Source organism: Anas platyrhynchos, chromosome Z (genome assembly GCF_047663525.1).
Source record: "Anas platyrhynchos isolate ZD024472 breed Pekin duck chromosome Z, IASCAAS_PekinDuck_T2T, whole genome shotgun sequence".
NCBI lineage: Eukaryota > Metazoa > Chordata > Aves > Anseriformes > Anatidae > Anas > Anas platyrhynchos.
In genome coordinates, this window is record NC_092621.1 from 52,750,530 (window position 1) to 52,774,020 (window position 23,491).

Consider the following 23,491-nt stretch of genomic DNA (forward strand, 5'->3'; position numbering starts at 1 on the left):
CGGTGGGACAAGGGGAGCTGACACTTGACCGCTTGGCACTCCTTTGCTGAAAGAGCAATACAGAAATGAGAGCTAAAAGAACAAATATTCTCTAGGGCTGAAAGAAGCAATAACACGTTGCTAAGCTTCCAAAAACAAAAAGGAAGGTAATATAATGAGAAAAAATAAACAATTCAAAGAATGACATGCTTTTTTCCTTTGAAGCCTAGCTGATCAGAGGCTATGGTCCAGACTGGCTGCAAAAAAACAAATGCTGGGAACCAGTAATCATATTGGCTTGGTTTTTAAACCCAGATTGTCCAGCCTGAAGCACCAGTCCTCAAGCACTGTTTGTTTCAGTGGGCTTTTCAAGGAGATGATTTCTGTATCTCAGCTGCCTCATCTGCTCCTCCTGCAGTGTTATTCCCAGTGCAGCACCACACTATTTGGTCTAGACTGCTTCCCAAAAAGCAGTCCATATACTGGCCTTGATAACCAGCTGGCAAAAAGAATACTTAATCCATCGCAATTGGCAGTCCCCAGCAACTCTACTGCCAACTAGGGATTTACATGTCAAATGTTCTCTGCTACCTCCACTACGGGAGGAAAGCAGAGGCTAAATTTGTCCTGAAAAGTTGTCTCTTTTGACTCCAGCCTTCTACTTAGCTCCTTGCACAAGACCGCACTGGAAGAGGGCAGCTTGCAGTCTGGTTGCACATGAACTTCAAAGAACATTCAAAAGCTTTAAAGGGCCACTGGAAAGGCTGCATGTGGATGGAATGCATTTTGGCATGACTGAAAAGCTCTGCATGCCGGATACACACTCAGGAATGGTGCATATGATTTTATTAAGAACTCTGTAATGATATAGATTTGTCACTTAAACATTACAGCTACCCATAGAAAAGTGTTGCCTGTATCTTTTAAACACCATGTAAATAAAACAAATTTATTTTTAAAACAGGATAAACTGCTATAAAAATGGTGCACAGTCAAGTCATACAAAAATACAAAATTTGTTTCCAATTGCAGTCCTAGTTGTGATTGCAGAGAAAAGCTCCTACTTCGAGTGAGCAGAGAGCACAAACTTGCAGAACTTGTCACGGCAGGTATTTGTTGTCAAAATGAGTAGAATCCAAGGCTTCGATCAAAGCACCTCCAATAATTTCCAAACAAGAAGGAAATTACAGTTTCTCTGGAAGCAACTGCGTATGTGATAAGTCTCTTAGCCTTGGAATCCAGTTTCTAGGACTCATCTGCGCCAGTTTTAAAAATTTTTGTTGCTAAACCCCACTGATCTACACAAACATCAGTGTTCAGTGCAACTGCTTCTTCTAGATAGCCTGACCTCTAACTCACACTGAGAGGCCTCGACAGTGCTCCAGTTTGAATCCTAGGTTGAAGTTCTAGTCCAGTTAACATACACATATGCACAGATGTATAACTTACAATTTCCCTACGTAGGAGAGTCCTCCTGATGTCAGTGGAGTTACTGATATGGTTTGGATAAACAGGTGTCTAATGCTTGCAAGACTGGATAATTCTGTCTCCCTGCCTCCCCCCCCAGATAGCATTTCTAAATGTACTTTTATTTTCTTACTTTTCATACAGTTTGGTTTCTGTGATATGAAAACAGTAAATCTTTTTATTAATTGGCTTACTGAAAGAAGACTAAACAAATCAAATGACTTGCAGAAGCAAAAGTGAAATATTCCACTATTGCTAAAAGGTAAGAGCACTGATTAGTTACATGATACTCTATCTTTTTAAACCCTCGGCAGCAATTTAAAAGTCTGATCCTCTGAAAGGAAGCACAGAGAACTGCTTACTTATTAAACCACAATAATACGAGTTGTGCATTTCTTTACCTAGACATACCTCTCCACTCCATTACAGAGCTTCTACAGAAGGGCTTGTCTCTTTCAAAAGATTTTCTTGAATGGAGTGATCAAACCATTGAGGCATTACTTATTTGTACAGAGCTTATATTTAGTGCAATAAGTTTAAAAATTCTGCTCTGAAATATTAACTTTACATAACAAAAATAGTTTTCTTAAAAAAATTGTAACAAAAGGAGTATATAGCATTGACAGATCATGAATTCTTAGCAATACACTTCTAAGCATTTACCATTACAATATGCTGAACAATTCAATAGTAGCATTCGTATCTGGTGAACTTCCAGACTGAAAAACGCAAATATCTCAATCATAATAATCTTTCTTTTTAAAACAAAAACAAAACAAAAAACACGTTCTCTTATCATTATTTGATGACCTTAGATAACTATACTGGCAGTTACACTTCCAAAGAAATGTTTCTCTGCCCTTTTCTGTTATAACCACCTGCTACAGTATATAGAAATATGGATGAGAAAACAGGCAAGGAATGGTCCCTTCCACATCCCAGACCTCTCTGACATTAAATGAAATGAAACATACAGTACTTTTTTGTACAGTAAGACAGTTCATTTCTTTTCCCATCCTCAGCATCTTTACGTCTAGTCATGAAATAATCATGAGTATGGCTAAGACTGAGCTTTAATAATCTGTTATTTGAATTGCTCATATGAAGAATCCATACCCTTAAAGGAGCACTGCTGAAGTTTGAAGGAGGCTATTGAACTCATGGGGAGGATAGGGGATAATGGGTAAGAGGGTAGGTAAGGGAAAACAGGAAGTAGATTGCATATAAAAATTATTATTCCCCATTTTATAGTTTCCATTGAATAGGAGATGCAAGGGCTCCCACACACCTGAATACCTGAGGAGTTGGTTATTGTGATATCTGATACTGACAAATAAAACTGTGCCCTATCAGGCTATGGAATAAAATGACTGCTTACAAACCAGTTAGAACTGAATTAACTCTCACTGAAACTACCTTTTAAAAACCTAAATTTAAGACTTGTCTTGATTTGAAGGTTTTCCTCACATGTGGCTGTCCTAAATTTAATGCAAATTTAAACAAATTAAGCAAATAAAACACTCAGCAGATTAGCCATGTCATGGGAAATCTGTCCCTAAATGCAATCATCATTTCAGATTATCTTTACAATACTTCCTCCAGATTGTAAAATATCAAGCAGATAAGAATCAACATTTCCATGACTTCAATGAATAATTTTTAAAAAAATGGAACAATGATAAAGCTGCTTGTAAAAGCCACCCGTATGAAAAGAGTACATGTTTCACAAAAATAATTGTTAAAAAAAGTATTAAATCCCTGTTCCTTTTCTCTGATTTTGGCTGTTTATTTTATATATATATATATATATGTATGTATATATGTATATATATATTTTGTTTTGGAATGTCAATGGGTTCCAATATGGCTGGCTAGTTTCAAGATGAACTTGCTCCAGAGGCCTAGAAAACAAAGTCATACAGTATAGTCTTAGACAAATGCCAAAGGACAAGGAGAAACTGAGTCAAAGAGGTCACTGGAAACCATAAAGAAAGAAGTGTGAAAAGGTTTTCTTCTTGTGCCTTGACAGTCTCTTTGGAGACAGAAGGTCCAAAATGTTTCCTCATCTCTACTATTAAATGCCTATCTAAAATACAAATGCATTTAGGGCATTTGGCTTTTATAGAACTAATTGCCATACCTACAAAATATCCATTTCAAGGGAACAGAAGCAAAACAGTAAGGACTTTATTTTTTTTTTGAAGAAAAATTAAGCTAATTTTGAGACACCCAATTTGTGGACTACAGGTGCAACTATTAGAATAGACTTGTTAATGGTCTTAATCCAGATGAATCTGAAACCTTTAACAATGCCTTTGGGCAAAGTATTACAAATTTCACAAAAGAAGTAATTGCTACTACCTATGCTGTGTGCAGCCCTTGTCAGTAACTGAGGCCCTAATATTTCAGAACCTATTCAGCTGGAGTTTAACACCCCAAAATGGAAGACCTCTTGAGAAAACAAGGCCCAGTCAGTTCCAAACAAGACTATCAAATGAGCAGCAGAACTGGGAGTAATTCAGCACATGACACTCAGGCTGAGTCCCAAGTGCTCAGCATCTTCCCCAGCCGGGAAAGTCCTAGCAGGACTTCTTGTCATTGCCAGACTCAAGTGCCTAGAATCAAGTTTCTAAAAGAACAAAAAGATGCTTGACTTGCAAGTACTTGTTTTGTCTTTTTTATAAGGGGGTTATTACAGGTTTTAATATCCATGCTTTAGTTACTCAAGTACAAGTCTGACTAGTGGTCTGTGCTAGCACTGAAGAGAGCATAAGTAGAAAACCACTTACTGTAAACCAGTATTTTGAATTAGAGACTAACATAAAATTTTGGATGGAGACTTTTTGTGCATAAGACCAGAGGGTTTGGTTTGCAAACCCAATGTTCAACCATTTTAATGGTAGCTTTATTTTTTATGGTGTTTAGGCCACTGAAAGTCCCAACATAAGTGTCTGTTTGAACAGCTAGAATTACTCCCTGAAGAAAACATTAAATGAGCACAGAATTAGTTTTTTAAATGTATAAACACAGCAGCATTTAGGCATAAGCAAATCTAGAAACTGGTATGCTATAATGAAATAGCAAAACACACAAAGCTACACATCTACCAGTTCTACAGCAGGAACTCATTCCAGCCACGTCAAAAAGTGCTCATGCAACATGGCTTCACATACATCATTTAAAAAATTCTTACTGTTATCACACACTTATTTGGATTCCATTACATTAACAAAATGTACACTTGTTAAGGAACTGAGTCAGGCCCCAAATATTCTGAGAAAGTAACAATGGAAGAAGATTGTATCTCACAAAGTCATATTGCATGATGACAAGTCATACTTTGCCCAGCCTGGCTCTCCATCATATGCTCTCAGTTCTCCACTTTCCAAACTCATCCACCTATCTGTTACTTGTACCATGTAAAGCTGTTCCTTATTCCGGACTACTCAGACATGCAATGCCTTCCTAACAGGCACATCATAAGTAAGACAGGCTGCAGAAGCATAAATGATGCATTGTTCACTGTCTGCATATTTGACAGTGTGAGATGGAAAGAGCACACAAGAGACAAGCAACATAAGTAGTTGGCAATAAAACAAACAACTGGGAGAAATGTCATTTGAGCAGGTTGAAAGGAATCACTGTATACAATCCCTTGGCACTGTATAAAATAATTTGGTGAGAGCTTTAAATGCCTGGTCCTACTTTGCAACAATGGATGTGCTCAGTAGTATTCTTCAGGCTCTTACAGTGTATGTAAGATAAACAAAAATTGTTTAATTCAGGACTGAAAAGAGGATTGAAGTCAGAATAGTGTAATGAATTCCATCATCATCTTATTTTGAGAGTACTCAGCAGTTGGGACTGTCTGTATACCACATAGCATGCACTACTAATCCTGATGAAATGATACTGCATTTGTTTCATATGACACAGTTCCTTTCATCTTACTTTTACAGGAGATGGTCTCAGCTGTGACAAAAACTCTGCCATCCAGGTGATAGGCAAGCTCACAAACAGAAAAAGCAGAACATCTTGAGTGATACAGAGAACAAAAACTTCTCCTGAAGAAGTGCAGTCAGTAAAGACAAAGAGGGAGAAGAAGTAAAAGTGAAACTCTTGGAGGATCGCCACCTCCTCATCTGCACCTACCATTGGTTTTAGCTCTCTGCCCTCAGCTCCACCTCCCCGGCCAGCTTCCTTCATAGATTTCCTACTATTCTCCACAAACTCCTGAAAAACAGCAATAATGTGAAAAGTACTTTCTTAGGGCATACTCCAAGCATATAATCTAGATACAAAACTTCAAAGATGTAATTGCTCAAAAAATCAATGAAACTTGCTTCTTCCGCTCCTCTTGTTCAAACTTGCCCATGATATATCAAAAGAGCCTGCCAGATAGCCACAAGGGTCTCCATCATCTAATTCTGAAGAACTGGACGCCAGACAGGTATCTGTTGTTGTGTGCTGTTTTATGTTACATATTTACCACTAAGCTCTCCTTTATCAGGAAGGAACGTAGGAGGGTGACTGTCACAAAAACAGAGACACCAGTTATTACACCCTACCCTGTGAACTGTGTGTAATGTTAGAACCATTAAACAGAACTTGGAGATAATTACTTGCAAGGTCTTGTTGACCTCCCTGAATGCAAATTCTTCAAATTTTCCCCAGCCAAAATTACCTATTCAAAGACTAACAAAGGTAATAATTCCCCTTTCTATCTTTTCTTTTCTCTTAAAGATAAGAGGCATTTTGTAACAAATATCAGTACACTTTAGCTGCTGATGTTTTGTGACACCTCCTGTTGATTAAAGAAACCTGCAAGGCTTCTATGATTTACTTCTGAGACAACATTTTGCTAAAAAGCAAGTCAACAGCTAGCATTTTCATTATATACTCTAGATTCTGTAGTGTTTTACCAAAACATGAAGTTAAATTCTTGGCACGCTTTTCCAACAAGTATTCAAAAAGGAAAAAAAAAGAAAGGAAAAATTCGCTAAGAAGTCACAAGACTTTCACCAGCCTACATGTGGGGGTGCATTTTACAGGGACATATTCTGTGGTTGCCACTTAAAATGGAGAAACATTATCAAGAAATGACCGTCAGTAACAAACTGAATGGTTGGAGGAACACAATTTTTACATCTTGGCGTACAGTTAGAGTGAACTGGTAATAAGATGGAACAAACAAATTAAAAATAAATTGTGCGCAGAGCCTTGACATAGTATCAAGGCTCAAGCACAGAATGAAAAGCCTGTTGCTTCTGTGCATGAGAGACTGAGAAGCAATTTCAGATTGCTTCTTCAGCATAGTCACTAGCTCTGTGTGGGGTTGAATATTCTGACATTTGTTCTCTTCCACATCTCAAGAGAGGTCCTTTTCAGGAAAGAACAAGAAGCAAACCTTTACCCGTTGTTTTCTTCCTTCTGTTCTGCACTGCATCCTTTACAAGAAATGACACCCAGGAGCATGACTCTGTATGAGGAATGCTCATTGAGCTGTCAGCAAGTAGAAGTCAATAGCAGCGGGGAGGCATCACTAATCTAATGCTTACCACACCACTCTTGGTTGAGCAAGTCATGAGTAAAAGAGCGTGGTAATCCAAGTTTTAAAAATAAATAAATAAATAAATAAATTTTATACTCAGCTAGTGCATTCACCCCACCCTCAAGAAATCAATTCTATGGAGCCATATTCTTAGAGTGCAATGGAAACTCACCATGAGAACTTTATCCATGTAGAATTCCCTCCCAGGGCTTCCGTCATTGTATTTTGTATCGATGGCAAAACATAAGAAAAGGACATCAACGACCATTTCGTAAATGGAAAGGAAGCAGTGAGCAACCAGGAACGCAAAGAGGCAGACAATGATGAGAGGCAACACCCAGACAGTATAATCTCGTTGGTAATTCAGCAACATAATCCCAGCCAAACCTGTACTGCAGACAATCAGGACCTGAAGAAGAAAACATACAAATAAGAGAATTCCAACGACAGAAGCCTTCTGATTGTTTGTTTCAACCTATATGCTCCTTGCTCTGCCAATCCTAAAACTAGGGGGTTTTGTGTAAAGGTGTCATTTAGCCAGTGCTAATGACATCTTTACAGCCTTGATTCCTCACATCCCTCAATAGGAATGATGTTTTATCTGTTGGTCCAGCACGTGCAAGTCAGAATAGTTTCAAATGCATCTGTCAACACAAAAGGTATTTTTCAGAGACAATTATACTTGTATCTTGCTGTCACAATTCTAGTGTTACAGAATACTCCTAAAAAAAAAGAACTTTACCCTGTCAATTATATATATAAATATATATAAATAGAACCAGATATTACCATACAATTAATGTGCAATTGCATTTGGTTTTGGTTTATTTGTTTTGGGAGTGTGGGACTTCAGAGACAGTATGTGTTTCATTTTGCTGGAAGATACAATTCAGCCAAAATATCTTTCAAGCTTGTCTTATCATTGTCTTGTCTCCATATGAGGAAAAGTATATCAGAATTAGAAATGGTCAGAGTAGATTAGATTATAGGTCAGACTAGAAATGAATAAAATAAGAGATGATTCTAATTCAGGTAAGGCACATCATCTCTGTTTTCATTGAACTACACTGTGTGTGAGGCCCTAACAGATATTTCACTGGGTACCAGTTTGGTCTTTAGGGATAACAAAACAAAACAAAACAACTGTTGTAGCCACTCAACATTTTGAACATTTCCCAACCTTTTATTATGAACTGCAGAGAGACATGAAATTGTAAAATAGGTCAGCCTTACTGTATTATGAAAACACTGGCTTGGAATGTAGAGAAGATATGCTGGCAGCCTAGCTCTGTTTAGATGATACCATTTTTGATATGCTGCACTGTCCATTTTAATATATCTGTCACCTGGGCATTTCTCCAATGATTTGAGAGACGTCCTTTCAAGGAGATATTCCCTAACACATTTCAGATTCCTCCATAAAGCTGCATTATGCATTTCATGATCTCTAAAGCACCTGTATCTTCATTATATATTTACTTCTCCTCACATCTTATTGATTTAATTACTGGATTAAAAGTTCAGCCCACTGAACTCTGACTTAATAGAAGAATGTAATAAGGCGGACAGTTCAGTTCAATTAATGTCCAAATGCTTAAGCACAGGTGATTTAAATGGATAGGTATTAAGTATTTTAGTAAATAATGGCACAAAATCCTTAAAAGGATAATAATAATTCACTGGATTAAATTTCCATAAAGTAGGTCTCTATCATTTCCTGGAGAGACAAAAAGATGACCACAGCAATTATTCTAGTCTATTTTAATTATAAGAGTAAAAGTAACTTAATCCTCAGAGTAAAAGTAACTTAGTAACTTAAGCTGACAGTTCCTCAATGCAGGCTTCCATACTACCTTCCAGTGCAATTTTGAGAAAAATTGTCATCAATAAAATGTCAAATTTCAACAAAAATCTAGAAAGCTGAATTCAGAGGAAATATCTTCTTTCCTTAAAACTTCAGGTTTTTAACCACAAAACCAATCAATTTCTGGTCACATTTCTCCTGACTCCTTTAAATAAATTCATGCAAAAAGTGCCAATATCCTCAGCCATTCCTTTCTGATGACCTCTGCTTGAAGTGGATCTACTTCTAAGTGGATCATTTGTTTAACCACCCTCAGTCCCTTCCTTATAGGATGCAGCTAGATGTGATAAAGTCATGCTAAGAAACAGGAGCTCAAAGGCATTTTGTATCTGGGGGTGCAAGTTGTTGCTAAGGAAAGCTTGCTGCCGTGGAAGGCCCTAACAGCTGTATACAGCATACGTACCTTTCCCAGGAACAACATAAAATCCCCAACAGTGTTTATGGCAGCCACCCGCAAAGCGTTCTCCACTAGAATAACAAAGGCATCCTTTGCTGAGGTGCAGAAGTTGGTGCTGTTGATAGCTGTGGCTGTGTATGCATTCTGGGGGGAAAAAAAAAGAAAGTGAAAATTTGGGATGATCAGATATTTCAGAGGGAGGTGGGAAGAGGAGTTTAAAGGGGCAAGAGTAGGGAGGGAGAAAGAAGGCAGGCATGGCTTTTGAAAAAGGCACGTCATACGATGTTAAAGAGTAAAGATTCCCTTGAGAGTTGTTGAAACAATCAGTATGTACCAGCTGACAGAAGACTATACAAAGTAGAGAATTACCATTCTTTTCCTCCCTTGCTCATGATTTATGCATTAACAAGTTTATTCCAATAAAAACTAATTAAACAGAATTTGCAGTTTCTCTGCAGGAGGTGAGCAGTGGCATCACTACAGCAATTAAATTGTTAGAAAAAAATCTGGAAATATAAGACTTTCAAAGTCATAGAAGTCCACCAAGGTAATTTCTAGATATTTCAATAGACTGCATTCAAAATTATCCAGGACAATTTCCAAGGATTACACTGTTGTTTCCTTATGATTTTATTTTCTCTATTTCTAGGGGGGAAAAAACAAACAAACAAAAAACAAAACAAAACAAACAAACAAACAAAAACAAACAAACAAAAAAAAACATAACTGTAAAAGGGAGTTAGAGATGTATTTAAGAGGTGGAACTATAGGCCAAACAAATGTCTTTTATGAGGTAGCCTGACCAGCCTGTGCAGCTCTTTGCAACTTGCAGCTCTTACTCCACTTTGTAGATGACAATGACAATTTGATGTTACATATTGTTTTTCTGTCCTGTGAACATGAAATATTACACCTGGAAAAGGTTCACTCCCTTGTCACAGAAAACATATTTTGAAAATCAGATGTAGCTTGGAAGAACAGACATAAGGGAGATCATCTCCAACCACTAATCAAATCTGTTGAGATCTCATCTAAAGTTGAGATACAATGTTCTCAAAGATGAATACAGTCTGTTTTTCACCTTCTTTCACCTTTGAACAAAGACCAATGCCATGACTTGCATTTTAATTTCAGTAATGGAAACAAAACTTAAGTACCACCCCTCAGGTCAGTTACAAAGTACAATACATTATGTGTCAGCCTCAGATTACATTCTAGAAATTATATCTTTTATCTTTTTTTTTTTTGAATGTTGGAAATCTTACCTGATTTAAGTAGGTCAGGCACTTTTCTAGACACCAAAGGCAGCAGATGCAGGCTTTAAGCATACAGCGAGCACAAGCATTTTCCTAGGAAAGCATAAAATATGTGTGTGGGGGGAAAGAGATACCATGAAAAACAAGAAAACAATATTCCTTTGTGTTTCAGTAACTGATACCCAGTAACTCCAGCAGCTACTCTCAGTTCTATGGCCTTTGAAAGACCAAATATTCCAAACAGAGACTTCCAAAGACCTCCCTCCAGGTTTAACTAAATTATCTGTAAACACATCAGGCCTTGAGTTTCAGTAAGAAAATGGAATCTGTTTCTCTTACTTTTCCTTTGAGTTGTGTATGGATATACATAAGAATCATTCGTGGTATCTTCACTAATGTGATAATGAAAGACCCCTTTGCTACTGTTCCTAGGTGGTAGCAAACAAGGCGATTAACAGATGCCAGGATAGGAGTAAATGGCAGGTTCCTTTTCTCCCTGTTGAAAAAAGAAAAAGAATGAAGTAGAATGATCAATGTATATTTAAAGTCTACCTATAGATTTGCTACAAATTCCTGAAAGGCTAGCGTGCAAAAGGAATTTCTTATCCTTCTTGTGGCTGTCAGTGTGTATTGTGCATTCTGTATAAAACACTGACAGCCTGTGCAAGTCACACCTTTGGCTCTAATGCAATAATAGAAATAGGATAAAGAAACAGTACATCTTAATGATGGCCTTACTAGCAGTTGTATGTGTTTCACTTATTGCCAAATAACAATTTCTTCTAAATTATGCTTCATGGTATGAAACTCAAGCCCTTTAAAAGAAAAGTAAAGAACAACAACAGCATTTTTCCATAAACCAGCCTTGTCTTCCCCTTCTGTTTAAGGTCTTCATCGAGACATTCTTGAAGAGGATATTACTATTTTAATTTATTATGTAAATTTCCTTTTCTGGATGTTTTGCATTTCTAATTTAGCTATTATATCCTCAAGAAAGCAAGTATTAAAGGAGCAAGTGTTAACATTCCAAACATAAAACAACTCCCCAGCTTGGGAGAAAATTATTTTCATGCAAATTTCATTCAAAAAAAGACCAAGAAATAGTCTTTATCACATAAAGATAATCTCCAAGCAACTTAATCATGAGATGTTAATAACTGAAACAGGTTTTCCCTATATTTTCTTCCAATTAACTTTTACAGCTCAGGAGGGAGAAGCCAAATTCTACTTTCCCTTGGGCACAATCACATAAAAAGTTATGGTCTAATCTATACCTATACAACCCAAACACTTTCTCCTCTTCAGGTTAACATAACTGACTGCTGACTCTATAATGCACAATGCTGAGATCTGTTATTGCATGAGTTGCAAAGAATCCGTCCTACTACGGTGAATCAATATTGAACATACATAAAACATTTTTTCCATAGATAATTTCATTTAATTTGCCATGGAAAGCTGCTAATGTCCAAAATAACAGGGAAACTCCAAATTAATGCCCTTTCCTTTTTACTGAGTCCCTCTTCAGGTTAGAAATCTACTTTAAAATGCAAGAAAGAATTACAGTAGGGAGCAATTGATACATGCTAACTTAAAATTCCTGTTAAGGAATGATAGGTACAGTTAAAAGTAAAATCATTCCTTTTCAGGTGACAGAAAATATATAGAATTACAGATGAAGAATAAGCATTGCTAAGCAATCTGTACCAACACAAAACTATCCTCTCTACTCTGTACTTTTGCAGTTTTTCACTCAGTCTAGTTTCATTATTCACAAGCATACATCCCTCTAGCATCTTGTAATAACTTCACAGATGCATTCACCAGTATACTGGAAGATTTCATCATTAATAAAATAACAGAATTTCTGTCAGCATAGTAAATTAATTCCTTGCCTTTGATACATCTTAAGATACTAGGACAGATAAGGAATCAAATATAATTCAGATAACATTCTCAATTAAAAAAAGACAAATCAATTAAACATTTGTGATCTGAATCATGCACTTGAAAAATATCTGCATCATTATTTAAACACCCATGTTAAAAAAATCAGACTCAAAAGAACATGACAAGAACAGAGCGTGGTTGCTGTATATCCCTAGGATTTTTTATATATTGTATCCTACATAGAGTAACGGAATGGTTTGGGTTAGAAGGGACCTTAAAGAACACCTAATTCCAACCCCCTGCCATGGGCAGGGACACCTCCCACCAGACCAGGTTGCCGAAAGCCCCATCCAGCCTGGCCTTGAAGGGATGCACCAGGGATGAAGCATCCACAGCTTCTCTGGGCAGCCTGTGCCAGGGCCTCACCACCTGCAGAGTACGGAATAGCTTCTTTGTATCTAATGTAAATCTACCCTCTGCTAGCAGTCTGCCCAGAGCCTAGAGCCTTCTCTTCTCCAGGCTGAACAACCCCAGCTCCCTCAGCCTGCCTTCATAGGAGAGCTGCTCCAGACCCTTCATCATCCTCATGGCCCTCCTCTGGACTCGTTCTAACAGGTTCATGTCCTTCTTTTCCTGGGGGGCCCTAGAGTTGAACGCAGTGCTCCAGGTGGGGTCTCACGAGAGCAGAGCAGAGAGGGACAATCACCTCCCCAGCCCTGCTGGCCACGCTGCTTTTGGTGCAGCCAGGATACGGTTGGCTTTCTGGGCTGCAAGCACACAGTGCTGCCTCATGGTGAGCTTCTCGTCAACCACCACCCCCAGGTCCTTCTCCTCTGGGCTGCTCCCAATCCATTCTCTGCCCGAGCTCTCTTTATCCTTGGCATTGCCCCAGCTCGGATGCAGGACCTCGCACTTAGCCTTGTGGAACCCCATGATGGTCACACAGGCCCACCCCTCCTGCCTGTCCAGGTCCCTCTGGATGGCATGCCTTCCCTACAGCGTGTCATCCCTTCCCACACAGCTCGGTGGCACTGGCAAACTAGCCGAGGGTACATTCAGTTTTTTATTTTTATTTTTTTTTAATAGGTCCTAAATAGCTAAAGCAAGAACTTTAATTTTCACTTATTTAAAGCAAATTTTGAGCAGTCTTAATTTCAGATAAGTCTGCAAATGTTAGAGACAAAGCTTAAAGCAGGGACTTATTTATCTGGACAAGTCTGTGATTCTGAAATCAGTCTCTTATCTCTGTAAAGCTAAACTCTTGTGCCTGAAATTTGTTAAAAGCATTGTTCAAGTAACTGTATTGCCTTCCTGAACAGCTAGCAGATACATGCACAATAGCCAAGGTAAAGTATGCTCTCATACACAACAGTGACACAAATATAGTAATGTAATATGGAGTTTTAATGCACACATACTTTGTATTATTTTTGTACTTGTACATGATTTTGTGAGGATCCATATATAGTGATGAATCTACTAAGACCTTGAGTAATCTTGTACAAGAATTAATAATGGTGATTAATTTAAGCACATTTTTAAAAATAACAATAATAATTTGCTGTCAGTTATTCTTTGACCTGTGTTGACTTCATCAGCATTGATTATTAACATTAAATTTGGTCTTCCAGGTGCATTCTGTTTTGTCAACAAGTGTTCCTGTTATTGCAACACGCACAGGTTACACGTCAAACAAGACTTCGAGTCTTAAATACCAAGAATGCCATCCATAACCAGCAAAGCAGGTTATTTTAGGACTTCACATGATTTAGGAAGAGTTAATACAACCCAATTACTCATCAGCTTTCAGGCAGAAAGAAAGTATTCTTCCTTTAAACTCTAACCCTCGTTATTTTTGCTAATTCCATTTCTAAGTTGTTCACAATAAAGCTAAGTTATTCTTACCTTGTGAAATAGTATGTCACAACAGCTCCAGCTACTGTCATCTGCTGACAGGCTAAGATAAATTCACTGATCCAGATCAGTCCCACTACATGGTACCACCACATATATTTCAGAGGGCCTACCATCCGAAATTCAACAAATCCTTCTTCATTTGGGACAGGATTACCTAGAAATTAATGAGGTCAGAAAAGGACTACAATGATTACACCAGCTGTGAAAGAAGAAAGTATATAGTGTTAGCAGTTCATAACCATTTAAAGAACAGCTCTAGCTTCTACTAATTATCAAGTTTGGGAAGATGGTTCATAAGAAAAACACACCTACTGAGACAATGAGTATAATGGCATTTAAAAAAAAAAAAGCAGTCAAGAATTCTGAGCACATTCAGTATTGCGCAGCACTTTTTAGATTTTAGCCACATGGTGAAAATTTCCAAGACTAACCACCACTACAAAGTAGCAAGAACCCCTATAATTAAACATAATAAAAGGAATTTTGCTTTAGTTGTTTTTGATTTGTCTGTTGCTGTCTTGAATCTGAATAGCGTGATGTACGATGATTTAGAGTACATGTCAAAACCATCCTAGGCACTGCCCTATTTCACCATACTAGCCCACACTAAGAACGTTTATCGTAAGCAACAGTTATGTAAACTGCTGATGAGAATGCAGAAAAATGCTGAGTAATATCACTTGTATAAGATATTTACCTTGAAAACCAGTGTTTTGAGCTTTCATTGTCAATACCTCCTCTACATTCTTAGCTGTGCTATCACGTGTATATAAAAAAAATATTTTTCCTGTAAATAAATTGATCTATTGAAATAATCTCAAGTTTAGAGAACAAGCTCTTCAAAAAATGTAGGGTTTTTTTGGTACACAAATAATGTGTACTTGTCAATTCCCCTGGTTTGGACTGAAAAGCTCTGGCTCTTCTTGCACAAAGGTTTTGTTCAACTGACATCAGTGAATAAACTGAGCGCATATGAAGCTAAAAGGATACACTAGTCTTTGCAGAATCAAGGTCTATCAAAGTATTCTGTCAGTTAGACATAAGTATCCGCCTAAATTCTCCTACAGATTTAATCCCTTTGCAGAGTGAAGCATGGGACTGGGACTTTGGAGGCAAACATTTTCTGTAACTTGCCATTCATTAGGCACACAGAGCATCATATGATGAAAACTTAAAATTTCAACAGTAAGTAGAACAGGATTCTACTACCTCTGTCCCTTGCTAAAATTTCAGAGCGTGAAATCCAAAATATTTAATTTGTATTATTTGGAAATAGCTGTGTGACCAGAAACACTGCTGCATTTGGATTAGCAGTAATTTTCAAAATTCTAAGGTTCTAGTGATGAATGATAGGTTCTATTGTGCACAACTTGCTGCAAAATAACACACAGATCTCCCACTTTAAAAAGCAGTTGCTAAGTTTCTCTGTTGAAGTAAATAAGATTTGGACCTGTAAGAATAATTCTAGAAGCTCTTGTCAGACACAGAACACAAGCAAAGCTCTCATTTATGCTCTTCATAAAAGGAAGAAATTCAGAGTACACTTGCTGCTCTCTGACTATGTCATATAAAGAGCACAAAAATCAAAGAACATTTCACTAATAATCTAGAAAATACTAGACACCTAGGTTATGAAGAACAGAAACTGCTTTCAGTGTATCTATGTTTTGGGAGACAGAACATACATGCAATGGCCCTTTCATTACGACCTCTTTGTGTGTGTGAAAACATGCTAAAATACGGTACAGTACTGTATTTAAATTAAGCCCGTGAGCTTCTTACCTGTAGTACCAAGGAAAAGCAGGACTGTGATCCAGTATGTCCAGAAGAGGATAAGCACAAAGAATGTCCAAAATGGCTGGAAGACTAGCAGCGGCAAGTGAATGAAGACCTTGCCGGCCACATGGAACAAGGCAATGGTGAGAGCTACTCGTTTGCGCATAATTAGCATTATCAAGAACAATATAACCTAGAGGGAGAAGTTTCCAAATTGCATATTAGAGAATTAAAAACAAGCAAGCTATTATTTTGCACAGCCAGGATAATCAAACTCTGAAAACTAACACATTCTCTACTTTAAGATCACAAGATCAAAATGTAAACCTCTAACAGTTTATTTTAGTGAGAAAGTATTTTCCAAATTATACTTTTGGGGAAATGTAATCTCAGACTTATTTACTTGGGATCATTATCAGCCTCAGACTTATGAGGGTAGGCCAGATTCCATCCTTAATTATGCTGTACAAACCACCAAAATCAGCAGACTGCAAAATTTAGCAAACAACGCAATTTAATGCTTCTTTCTAGACATTGCATGGTGTACTTGCGATGGAAGTTAGTCCAGCATTGACAATTTTTAGTTACAGGGTCATTGTCTCTGAAACAAACAGCAAGGCTGAAAGAACATACGATAGTTCAGTAGTCGTTAGCATTTCAGTTCACAACAACCCATGTGTAAGTGGAAGTAGTTTGGGAACAACTGATTTCAGAAGTGTGAATAGTCTAAGGACTTTTAAATAAACTGAAATGACAGAGTACTTCTGAACTTGGGATCTAACAAAAATGAGTGAAATTGGGAGTTCCTTAATCCAGCTATTTAATGGAGGTCCATGCAGAGGTTTTACAGTAGAGGAGAGGAGAAAAAGTGCAGGGTCAGGAACTCTCTCCTGACACATGGACAGATATTACAGAGCAATTCTAGGAAGGTAACAATATACACTTATATATCACCAACAGAACTTGTAATGGAAATAAACTCTTTAAAACTTGTGTAATATAAACCTTCCACATGAATTAAAAAAAAAAAAAAAAAAGAGACAAACAGAAATGTGGAACAAGAAAATTATATGGTCATTAGCAAAACATACCGTGAAGACTGTAGCTGAAATGGCATAGATCAGGAGAGCCTGAAGATTTTCTTTGGCTATTTGACTCTCAACAGTACTGGCAGATATTCGTTGCTTAGCATAGAGCCACCACAGGACTCCTGTACCACCTATGTTTTAGAGGTGGAAAAAAAAAAAAAAAAAGACAAATGAAAGATGCTTCTTCTTCCTGACACAATCATACTGCCTAGTACCTAAAGACCAAAAGTCTTCACTTTCTTAAGTCCGGTCTGGAATAGAAGACTCAAGGGAACTGACAGACAACTCAACAGGAACTTCAAAGGATGGAAGAGTGCTCTAATCTCCTGTGTTGACCTGTTCTCAATTGGATACACTCTTTCCACAATCTCACCCCAATAAGCCCACTTAAAAGACCTGCAGCTCTTTGTGGTTTAGGGTTAAGTGTGTGAGAAGACAAGTTCATGGGGAGCCCTAGCAGTGAAGATTGCCCACTAGATGGGTAACAGAGAAACAAAAAGAAGAAGAACAGAAAGAAAGAGTGATAAAGAGAAAAATCAAGAGAGAAATTATATTGTAAGATGTATGTGAAAATTTAGGAGAGGGAAATTAGATATATATATATACAGGAAACCAGCCCCTCAGGGACTTAACTTCTCGTCTGAACACACTTTTTTCTCTTTTGCGTATCCTTCTCTGTTCTTTTGCTCTTTGTGAATCACTTGCAGAAGCTTATTTAGAGATCACAAGCCTTTGCTGAAGGTCCTCCATTCAGGTCTTAGATGGAGGATGTTCTTTTGGCATCTCTTAAACAAACAGTGAACACAGAATAAGCAGTATATTTCAGAGATGACATGTTCTTATTCAGTTTTTGTAATGAATGTAGTATTTTTTTTAGAACATAGTAAAAGATGGCAATAAGTCATTCAATTCCTTCATTCAGCATGGTTGCTCAGTCTCTAAAGCAAATTTAAATGAAAACATCTGTTTTTTCCTTTTTCTGTGGTCACAGATCCCAGGAGCAGTAAAAAGAAAAACAAAGTGATGGCCTGCATTTTTTTTCAATTCACTGCAGTTATGAATTGCAATAATTACATTGCAAGTACTTCGTAATTTAATTACTTTATTCTTGTTCCTTCTGTACATTCATCTGCCCCTGCTACCAAACCCTTGCCATGTAAACCCAGAACAGATTGTTTGTATAATTTGACACAGTGCTTAAAATAAACTGTTCATGCTTCCAGAATCAAGGTGTAGTGTATGAAGTTATGATGCTTTATCTTCCTGTTTTTGCATGGGGAGAGGAGGTTGCTGTATTTTTCATAGTCACGAATAGGTGATAGGACACTTGCCTAACAAGCAACTAGTCAGAAGCCAAAACTGTTGATGCTGTTTCTAACTTCTGATCATTTTGAAATGATACTTTGAATTACTTCCAATTACTTGTGGCTTTGTTACTGAGTATCAAGAATAGAATAATAGATTTATAAATGTGAAGTTAACGTGATAAAGTAATGATACCTTCATGAAAACTAAATCATTTTGAATAAAACAATCTTTGGTTACGCCCAAGATGTTATGGCTGGTTGCACTTCAAACATGACGTAGGTCACACAGGACTTCCTGGGCCATATGGAAGTATGAGGATTTGATTAGAAGTGACAGACAAGCATCCTCTCCTCAAAACAGATTTTAGATATGCCTACGGAGTCTAAGATGACTAAAAGGGCTGGTGAAGATGCCGGGTTTACATGGACACATCTATGTCCTAAGGCCACATAACCAATAGCTGTCCTTTGATTCCTGCATGCTTGAGTACACCCCATGGGTTGGTGAGCCATCAACACATCCAGAACACCTTCTTTGCTGACATGCTTGGAGGTAGGTTGAGAAGAAGACAATGGTTAGGGCTGTATGAGCTGTATGGGCTGACAGGAAGGATTTGTATAGGATTTTGTATAGGATTTAGCTAACCTGTGGACATGGAGAATAAATAAGAGAACTGGGCACTCAAAAACTAGGAGATGAACATGACTTACCAAGTGATCCCAGAATGACAATAATTGTTAAAATCCAGACAAGTACTCTTGAAATGTACCTGATTATAACCATCAAAATCATGGACAACACTGGAAAAAAAGAAAAAAAAAAGACAAATGAAATAAGCAGAGCAATTATTTCAAGTAGGAATAGCCTTTCCAATTCTCCCACTGCACTACATAACTGTCTTCCAACAGAGTTTTTAGACAGAGATTTATTTTCTGTGGCTTACAAACTCACTGCACAGATAGTTAAGGAAATTAGGCACATCTACATCTGCTTTGGTGCTGCTGATTAAAACAAAGAGAGCATAAGTACATTTACATGGTACATTACATACAAGACATAATGTGTACATACAGACAGAGATGTATTTAGACAATGACAAAACAGACAGCAAGACATGATAGTACTCTGAGGCTAATAACATGAGCACACACCTCTTGAGGAACAGAGCTTCGTGCTTTATTTTCAGCATTCAAAATTAGGCTCTGTTCAATAGTTCCACTGCCATTCAGGAACTACATGTTAATAAGACCTCTTCAGTGTCAGCCAACTACAATTTAGGGAGTGTTTTATATAAGTGCATGCACATCTTTTTGCACATACTTATTTGCGTACGGTAGTTAACACTTCCACATGAAAGCTGCTTGAACCAGGCTTTGTGAGTCACACAATCTACCCTATTGTTTAAAAATAAATATATTCTATTTAACTATGAAGGTATTAAAAAAGTAAGAATTATATATTTTCTTAAGTTAAAATTAAATGTACATAAAACCCTCTATTAACTTCTGACTCTAACCCAACAGTAGCACTGCTAATTGAGCCACTAGGTTTCAGCTTTTGAATAGTCATTTTACCATTACTATCAGACTAATACAGCTGTCAGGGTAGAAGATTAGCAGAATAAACAGCTCTCTAGTTACAGTTGAAAAGATACTCAATGGTCTTACTATTTTTTAAGTGGTAACTAGTATCCTCCTTTTTTTTATTTTTCACATGGCCAGTATCTGGAGCTTTCCATTTAATATTTACTATACTAGGTATACCTAGTATATTAAGTGTAAAGATTTTATACTTAGTAGGACTAAAATATACTCATTGGGAAAGTAATTTACATGGGTGAATAGCATTTCACCTTAATTTACAACACTTCATTACAGTACTTCTGTCTGGTGAAATGTGTCACTCCATAGGCCAGAAATGAGCATTTTGCTACCGCAAAATCCATTCAGCACCTCTGTACAGCTGGGAATTTCCAGCTCAATAATGCTGAGATTTTCAAAAGGCATGAAGTGTTCTGTTTGTTTGTTTTTAAACTTTGGGGGAAGGGGACGGGAAGGAGGAAGTAACATACAATACAACAAATAGGTACCTAACTTTCACGTTTTCCTTCTGAATATCCCAGTAAGCCTGTACAATTAAGTGAAACAAACTAAAAAATCTACATTTTGGAGAAGTACATTATTGTGCACTTCTCACCCTGTCCTTTTTTTTAGTGGAAAAGGGACTTCAGTTGGCAAAAGATTAATATTATAAAAAGAAAAGGTGAATATTGCAATAAAAAGGAGGAGCATGGGGATGCTTTGTTAACTATGTCAAAACTCTTGTTGACTAATCAACTGCCCCAAGTGTTCTGTCCCTCACCGTGGGAGAGGAGAAAAAACAGGAACGCACATGTATATTGCTTCTGAAGAAGTTAACCAGCTGTCAAAAAATACGTATCATTCTGAACCATTTTAAGGGCTTTTTACTACAATACATGGCGGTATTTTTTTTTCTCATATTGTGGTTAGAGAGTGTTAACAATCTCCTATTGCAGTAAATAGCTAGTAATGAGAAAAACAATTACCTAGTGATAACAAGCAAAGTCCCATTATAATCTCTTTGCTGGTCATAACTCCACTAATCAGCCTGTGTAAGACACTACTGTCACTGACAAAGGTGATCAGGGCCTCTGCAAACTTGGCATAGCAGGAAATGTTCACAGGAGCACAGCGATGGAAGAATGGAATAGGTGCACTGGTGACACAAGAAAAAAAAAATCAGAAAAAAAAATTACTCCTACTTAATATAAATGCCACATCAACACACAAATGAAAGGTGAATAGATGCAACCACTCCACCCTCATAACATCATAACCAGAAACCATGTGTTGAATGCACAAGTGCTGCTGGAATGAGGATGATCATAATGGGAAGTGATGTTCTTACAAGTAACCCTGTGAGGCTGCAGTGCACATTCCAATAGCATATTACCCTCCCACCCTTAAACAGCAAGGCTCAGAAAATACATGTTCCTAGTTCCAGTTAAACATCTCACATTCAAGTGTCACATGGTGAACCAGCAGCTGAAACAATGCCTTTCACTCATGTTAGAACAGAGTACTGGCCCATATTTGCAGCAAAGAAACCCCAGACTGACAATACTCTTCTTGCAAGGATACGTTTTACACTAAAAGACATCAGCGCTTACAACTGTTGTCAAGCAAAACCAATATATTTATTCTTAGTCTTCCCCCACACTAGGCTTGTTTTTCTGTTGAAGATTACAATCACAGTGATTATCTTCATTACCTTTGTTAAAATAATGCACCACATCCTTTGCAAAACACGCAAAGATGCCTTTATGGTTTTCTTATTTCTGCTTTGGAAGCATCCTCCCTGAAAATACTGATGTTATGCATTAAACTTCTCAAATGCTTAGCACAACATGCTATCAAGTCCATCACAGGAAGATAAAAGAGAGCAAAAAACTTCACTTTAAAAGTGTGTAATTTTGTTTTCCAAGTATTTCCCAATAAGTAGCTGCCTTCCTGACTCATAAACTATGTCAGATCTCAAAGTGGCCTATTACATCTTTTGATCCTTCTTCTCAACTCCAGTTCAGATGTATATTCCATGAATTACATGTTCCTTCCTGTAATTGGATCCAATGAAAGAAATGTCTTTTGTATCAAGTCAGTCTTGTCTTTTAACCTTTACGTTTATTTCATCCTCCCCAATCTTCCTTACTTAAAAGATTTCAGTGGACTGCAGAAGCAATACACAATCTTTTGCAGTTTTCCCATTTTAGCAATGGCCCACAAACCAATAATTTCCTGTACTCTATAACAATTTGCTAATCCCAAGCCTTTCCGAAATTCTAACCTCCATCTTAAACACGTAGTGAGTAATACAACTGCCCCAGCCACATCCTTTTTTTTTTTTTTTTTTTTTTTGGGGGGGGGGGGTTGACAGGTGGGAGACAACATTCTGAAAACCAAGTGTGTGAAATTACGCTGCATATAATTCAGGAGAAATTATGATCACCTGCCATACCTAGATAACTAATAGATCCTAGGCTTTTGTTTGAAGTGACTGACAATTGTAAATTATATGGTTTTAAACTCACTGTGCTAGGTAGATAAACACATTTGCAGGTGCTCATATTGATGCTCTACTTTTGGTTAACGATGAAGACAGCAGTTAAGCACAGCAAAGTAATACTGTATTATTCACAACTGTTTAGAAAAAAAGAAAAAATAAACCAATATTATGGCTGCTGTATTTAAAAAGGAGCCTATGTATCCTCTCAGCCTTTTACAACGTTGCCTATTTTAGAATACACAGAATACTACTCTTCATCATACACAGCAATGTTGGGAAATACTGAAATATGAGTTTCATTTAACTGTTAACTGATCCAAATTTTCAGAAAGAATGGAATATTTAAAAGTTGCCAATACCAGTAACAACACCCAAATTTTGAACTGGGTGTAGGGAAAGGACTGTAATTTCTGCATCTGATTAAGAAAATAACCAGTTCTGAAGAGTAAAATGAAGAGGATTAAAATGCTGTTCCAAAGTACACCCTAACAGAGGAAAAAATGTTCTGGTGTACCACTTTGTATTAATTAACATCTCTCATGCTATAGTAGTTTCACTACGCATTTTAAGTTACCTATTTTCATGTGCAATATTTATTTTCTAACTTTTTTGTAATTAATAAGAAATGAGGCTAGTGGTTCCTACAAGCCTTCTTGAATAAATTGGACTCCTGAGAATCCACCTTTTGAGATATGTTGCTATTTCAGTGGTTTTGACTCAACAAGTAGGTAAGGTACTTGTTTAATTAAAAATGCTCTAATAGATCTATTTCCTATGTCCTGTACTGTCTTATATGGCCTCTTGATCATTACTTGGTAGATGGCATACTCAAATGGAATTGCAAGTTTCTGAGAATAAGGGTATGCTGGTTAATCATGAACAAGAGCAAGTGAAGTTCAAGCCAGCAGACAAAGT

At 37.2% G+C, this 23,491-nt stretch overlaps 1 protein-coding gene across 2 annotated transcripts in view; it reads right to left on the reverse strand.

The window, feature by feature from the left end:
* Positions 1–808: 808 nt before the first annotated feature.
* Positions 809–23,491, reverse strand: part of SLC44A1 (solute carrier family 44 member 1) — a 63,066-nt gene continuing 40,383 nt past the window's right edge. Inside the window, exons 6-16 of one of the 2 annotated variants that reach the window (XM_038170052.2) lie at positions 21,060–21,229; positions 19,204–19,293; positions 17,189–17,316; positions 16,104–16,290; positions 14,310–14,475; positions 10,854–11,010; positions 10,524–10,607; positions 9,265–9,402; positions 7,170–7,406; positions 5,599–5,679; positions 809–3,347 (exon numbers count right to left, since the gene is read on the reverse strand). In XM_038170052.2, coding sequence (XP_038025980.2) covers positions 3,324–3,347; positions 5,599–5,679; positions 7,170–7,406; positions 9,265–9,402; positions 10,524–10,607; positions 10,854–11,010; positions 14,310–14,475; positions 16,104–16,290; positions 17,189–17,316; positions 19,204–19,293; positions 21,060–21,229 — 1,462 coding nt within the window. In that variant the 3' untranslated portion in view covers positions 809–3,323. Of the gene's footprint in view, positions 3,348–5,260; positions 5,680–7,169; positions 7,407–9,264; positions 9,403–10,523; positions 10,608–10,853; positions 11,011–14,309; positions 14,476–16,103; positions 16,291–17,188; positions 17,317–19,203; positions 19,294–21,059; positions 21,230–23,491 lie in introns of those variants that run through there. The other variant, XM_072030733.1, reaches the window with a different exon arrangement.